Consider the following 6,335-nt stretch of genomic DNA (forward strand, 5'->3'; position numbering starts at 1 on the left):
TCTTATTGTGGTTTCTGGCCCAACTGGTATAAAAGATGAGAGGAGGAAGGATGAAAAGACATTTTGTCCTTGACTGATACTGCTGTAAGATGGCTTTGTGCTGAGTGAGTCTGGCAGATATTTAAAACCGAGTGTCTCTTAGAGTTCCTTTTTAGGTTCTTGGGAGATCCTGGTGGAGATATTTGAGTTAACTTTCCATAAAAAATGGATTTTTCATCTGACTGACTCTTCTTTCCTTATGCCCCTGTTTTTCAGCAGTCTACTCCATAGATTCACTCTTTTGGGTACCATCATCCACTAGGGGTACTCTTGGATAGATTTCAAAATGCCCTGAGACTTGCTTTCTCACGTGTGGCATTCCTCTGCTCTATTCCCTAACAAAGTCAGATTGTTGAGCAGTTTGCTGCATAACAGCAGGTGTCTCCTATTCCACAGTCAAAACAAGTAAACAGCCTCTCCCTTATCTTCCTAATGGGGTTACACACAATCCACTGCATCCTACTACAGGTGACACACTCTTCTGATTTGAGGTCAAGACAAAATATCTAAGTGGGTGGGCTGGGGACTTACAGTACTCTTCTCTCTTTAAAAACAAACAAATAAGCATCCTTTCAAATCTTTTCTTACCTTTAACAAGCCAGCTCTTTTATGCCATAAATGTGTACAAATTGTAGTTCTTGACCACTTAGTTTAAATTTCTTCATGGTGGCCCCTCTCATAACATACTTTGGTACAGGATATAATCATTGCATCTCAGTCATAATTTCTATTTTTACACTCGTTAGACTGAGTATAAAATTCTTGGTTCATAATTTACCACAAATTCTCTAGATAACCTGTTCACTCTGTTGCCTAGATGCTAGGTGATATTTTTTTTCTTTCAATCTTTGAAATCTGAAATTTTTATCAAGATATGTCCAGGTGTTAGTTTGTTTTTTGTTTTTTTTTTTAATTTGTTTTCTGTTTTTTCATGCACATCTCTGATTTATAGACTCAGGTATATTTCTCTATGGAGAAATTGTATGTTCCTGTCTTCCATTCTCTGCTTGTTTTTTTGTAGTATTTAAAGTCTTATTAACTGCCTTCATTTTGACGGTTTTTCTTTTCTGTAGATATTTGTTTCTTCTTTGTAGCTATAATCCCTACTTCTGTAAATACAATGCAGTGTGAATCCCTTTGAAGGGACTTTTCAGAAAATAACTTTTTTCCAGTTCACTGCAATAACAATTTGATAGGGATTTGTTTGTACTGATGCTTCAGAGTATACATCTTCTTTTGGATTATGATATTTCATTCCATATCCTATGAGCATTGGTCATTTTCCATAAGAACCATGCTGTGGTTCTTATGGGAGTTGAGATGGGTTCTGTTGAAGATCTGTAGGTTTTATCCAGATGATGTAGGAATTAACAATGCAAGAAGGAAGGGGAAATTTTAAATTACTGAGTTTCACTTGTAAATTAATAGAATAGAGAAGAAACCAGTACTAGAGCATCACAATGGGGGATTTTGCCCCTGTGTACTGGGAGATCATTTTCTGTGTTGGTTGTGTAGTCAGAAGTTAGTTGGGATTGTACAGGTGTTTGTATAGTGTGGTTTTAGTACATATATGTAATTCTGTGCTGTTGCATGCTTCCAGCTTGTGGCCTCTAGCACTTTTTGGGGGCGGTGAGTGCGGTGGAGGGGAATCACTGTTTAGGATCCACGTGTACCATCTGACTGCCTCCTTCTAATTAAGAGGCTATTGTCGGATTTTACTCAAGTTTCTTATTACAAACCAGACAAGCTATTCCCTCATGTATAGAGATACAACTGGCCTACCTTCGATCTGGTCATGTCCAAACCATTCCTAGTTAGAAGTTACTCCAAGTTACTAATATATAGGGACTTTTGTTCTACCATGGTTTCAATTTTTATTGCAGTGTTTTCTCTGTTATTATATTTTTATTAGTCTTTCCAAAAAGGAATCCACAGGGTGGAGGTAGGAAGAAAGAGGAGAGAGCTGGACACCTTTGTTAAAGTGGCCATGTACCTCAAACAAGTCCCTCAAGATTTAAGTAGCTTACAGAGTACGAGATTATCATCCAGATCAGAGATCTCTAGGTGTTTTATTGAATATCCCCATCAGTAAACCACAATAACAACAAAAACTACTCTTCTCCCTCTTCTTTTCTCTTCTCCATATTTATATGATATACTTTGCTTTATATATATACTACATATAGTTTTATATGTAATTTATGTATATATTATATGAGTGTATATAAAACAAGTGAGATTTTAAAATATGTTTAAATAAAAGTTTTATTACATTCTTCCAGAAACCTCCGTAGTAAGGGTACATCTTGAATACCACTGATTTAGGTCCTATTTAGTTCTGATTAAATGAATAGTTGAGTGCCAATGTGACTAGCACTGTGCTTAGAAGAGCATGGCACTTAACAGCTATTTTATAGCCATTTCACAATTCACGAGGAATATCAATGACTTTGAATTTCAACATTAAATTTATTATTCCACTTTTTCGAACTGTTTTCAGTGTGATTTTATGAATTTAAAACAATATGGTGTTATACTCTGCATTTATATATTCTAACTGATAATTTGCTTTAGAAATAAATCTTAGGCATGTGAGCCATTGGCTCTGTATTCTCATTTGGGATTAATATCTACTGTTCAGACAGTACTGTTTTGGTGACACATGGAGCCTGTCCTCTTAGAGTATGCAGTCATAAACCAAATATTAACAGAAAATATTAAATGTCTTGACAAATGCTATGATGGAGAAGTGGTAAAGGAAGGCTTTGGCTTTAGTCAAGAACATTGAGATAGCTTAATTGTGGAAGTAACTAGAATTGAACTGAAATCTAAAGCAATTATAGTTGTTTTCTAAGTGAACTGATGACAAAGAGGATGGGCTAGAGTAGCCTGTCCAGAGAGTCTACACTGAGGGACTTGTAGAGACCTCGTGGCTGAAGGGAGCACTGCAGTTCAGAGGAAAGGAATCCAGCTCTCTGGGGCTGGAGGACAGGGCAATAGACAGCATCATGCAGGATGAGGTTGGTGATGGGAGGTAGGGATTAGTTGACACAGGCCATTCAAGCCATGTTGAGAATTTTGAGCATTGTTCTTAAGGGTTGTTATATGGAGGGTAGGTTTGGGGTGATGTGATCATATCTGTAGGTCATAAAGATCATAGGAGCATCTTCAGTGTTTTATCTGGAAAGATGGAAAAAACATATTTTTTGGAAAGGAAAAGAAATAAAAAGGCAGGCAGTTTTGCCTGTATAAAACTGATTTTGGAGTGTAAAACTGATTTTTTTAAGCGAGTATAAAACTAATTTTGGAATATGTCAGTGCTCTCAGTGACTGCGATTTCACTGTCTTCTGTAGCTTTATATTCTGCGTAGTACTGGTTTCCAAACTTGACTGTGCATCAGGCTCACCTGGGGAATATAAAAGAATATTTTAAAAGGTATATGAAAGCATGGGCCCCACTCTAGAACTGTTGGCTCATAATTTCTGAAAATGAGAACCTATAATCTGTATTAAGCAAAACAAAAAAACCCTCCTGAGTGATTTTAGTGCATCTAAGCTAGTACTGGTTCCTGAACAGGTGTTAGCCCATTCCTCAATTAGGGAAATTCTCTTCCCTGTATTTTTTTTAATACTAACAGGTAGTAAACAGACATTCAGTGAATTGGTAATACAAATATCCATTTATTTTTTTAACTTACTTTGTTCTTATCAGGTAGATGGCACAAACCTTCAGGGTTTTACCAATCAACAAGCAGTAGAGGTATTGAGACACACGGGACAAACTGTACACCTGACCCTAATGAGGAGAGGAACGAAGCAGGAAGCTGAGCTCCTATCAAGGGAGGATGTCACAAAAGATGCGGTTTTGTCTCCTGTTAATGCCAACATAAGCAAAGGTAATGCCACGTTAATCTGGTTTTCAGTTATATCCTTACATCATTTCAATGTTTTCCTAATTTTGAAATTATTTAAAGAATGGTTTTTAGTCTTCACTACTTAGCATGAACCAGGTAAAAGGGAAATTTAATAAAGTTGGGGTTAACTGGAACAAGGGATGTGTCCATTAACTATAGAATGGGCTTCCGAATAAAGCAGATTTCTCTCTATCTTATTTACTCAGTCCCCACTTCTGAGTTAGAAACATGCACAGTCATTTACCTTTCTGTCCCTGCCTTACATTGAATGTCATCATCATATTTTCTCTTTAGGGGGAACCTGTTCTGCCCAGATTATGCATGTGAGCCCCATGATGTTTCTAACTCCCCACCCTTTCCTTGAAGGAATCGATTTTAATTCCACATTTAGACATGTTATTTATAACCTGCTTGTATGGAAGTATCTCTGAAAATTACTGAATTCCTCATGTCTTTTAGTGGTGTAAGAGTTTATTAGTAGAAGTCAGATTGTTGGTTTGAACGTGCTGTTTCATTTCTGAAACTGTTAACTATTCTGGTATTTAGGCCATAAACCACTTCTTGTAGTACTAGGAGACAGGCAGATCACAGGAGAAATTTTTACTTTTTATCCCATTAACAGGAGAATTTTCTTTTAAGAAAGTAGTTATTGAAGGGTTTACCTGCAAAAACACTCATTTAGGGGTTCAAATAAATAAAATAGGGTTTGAAAAATTCAAATGCTTGATTATATTATAGATACAACTACTAAAATATTCTCTTCTTTAAGAAAATTATGAAAAAGATGAAGATTCTTTATCTTTGAGGAGAAACACCAGCATATTACCAATTGAAGAAGAAGGTAAATACCTGGAGCCAGGTCATTTTTTTTCTTTGTATACTGTAATAGAGAAATCGTTTTTATAAATGTGATGAAGCCTTTATGTACATATTGTAAATTAAAAATTTTTTCAGAAAAGAGATGCTTTTAAATACATTTGTATATGTGATTAATTGCTCCAGTAGATTAAAAACAAATTCATAGCTGGCTTATTTTCTTGCTGAGTCAGTCTTTTCTTTCTTCTACATTTTCTTAACCAAAACCCTTTGGGAATCAGTTACATAAATTTAGTCCCCTTATTTCTGTACACTAACATATGTCTGTTTTATTAAGCAAGCAAAAATAAAATTATAAAGTATTTTTAAAATAAACACAAAAGAACCTTTAAATCGTAAGCTCTTAGAAATGAAACTATCCAATTTTGGGAGATTTTTTCTTCTCAATTTTTAAAAAGCTGTAAACTTTAATATTTGGCAGTTGGTTTAGAAAAGAATTGTAGAGCAAATTAAACCTTTCTGAGATTTCTTTCACTTTACCTAGAATCCATCAAACTGTTTAAACATTGTTTAGAGCAGCATCATTTTAACATATAATTATGCCAGAATGTTGCTGTGATCTTTATAAGCTGGATGCTGTGTGCTTCCTTCACCCATCAGATTGCTTCAGGTACCTTGGTAACAATTCCAATGAACAGAGCCCGAGACTGATCTCTCTTTATGTGAATTCTGCCCTTCACTAAATAATTTTATTGAAGCTTTGTATTTCTTTAAAATATTTACTCCTCAATTATGAAAGTATTTTTCTTCTGCTGAAAATTTTTATTTACTTTTATTATTTTAATGGAATATTTGTGTTTGTAAAGGTATCCCAGGAGTGAGAATTGTCAGCTTCATGGGTGTTAATCAAATTCTGCCTTGTTTACACTAATGGGTGAAGAAATATTTTAGGCTAAAGTGATTATCGAGAGTGGGAGGAAAGCATAAAAACGTTTCATAGCATAAAACTTGAGATAGTAAGTAAGGATGGATGTGGGAGATCATCTTGAAGGGTCAGATCATTGATTTTGCTTTGGCATATGTGGGTAGAAGGTTAGGTGGTAGAGGCTCTAGACTTAGAATCAGGGATCCCAAATTATTTTTAAACAAAATAAATTAAGGAAAAACTCTTAAATGATTCTAATGCTCTACACCAGTGCTTGGTCCTCAGGCAAGGGCGCAAGATATCATTGCCTCTTCCACAGAAATTTGACTCACTGTGTGAGCCTGGATAAGTCATTTAACTTCTCAGTAAGATCAAAAGACTGGGCTTTATAATTTTTGAATAATTTTAGATGATGATCATGAATATGCCTGAAATCTAATCTTGGGAAAGCTGGGAATGGGTGAAAATGGAGGGTTGTGCAACTATAGGTTGATTATATGAATACAAATCTCAGACTTCTTATCAGCAGCCTACAGATTCCCTACTTTCTGCATTTAGAATCCCATCTTGCTTGAATCAGTGCTCATCTTTGTAAGGACAACAGAATCAGACTTCAGTTTAGTAGTTACCAGAGGGAAAGA

At 35.4% G+C, this 6,335-nt stretch overlaps 1 protein-coding gene across 1 annotated transcript in view; it reads left to right on the forward strand.

The window, feature by feature from the left end:
- The window catches only part of MPDZ (multiple PDZ domain crumbs cell polarity complex component), a 126,477-nt gene that overhangs the window by 36,081 nt on the left and 84,061 nt on the right, over positions 1-6,335 (forward strand). Inside the window, 2 exon segments of the mRNA XM_006918360.3 lie at positions 3,752-3,935; positions 4,723-4,794. Of these exon segments, the coding sequence (XP_006918422.1) occupies positions 3,752-3,935; positions 4,723-4,794 (256 nt within the window).

This window comes from Pteropus alecto, unplaced genomic scaffold, assembly GCF_000325575.1.
Source record: "Pteropus alecto unplaced genomic scaffold, ASM32557v1 scaffold95, whole genome shotgun sequence".
NCBI classification, from domain to species: domain Eukaryota; kingdom Metazoa; phylum Chordata; class Mammalia; order Chiroptera; family Pteropodidae; genus Pteropus; species Pteropus alecto.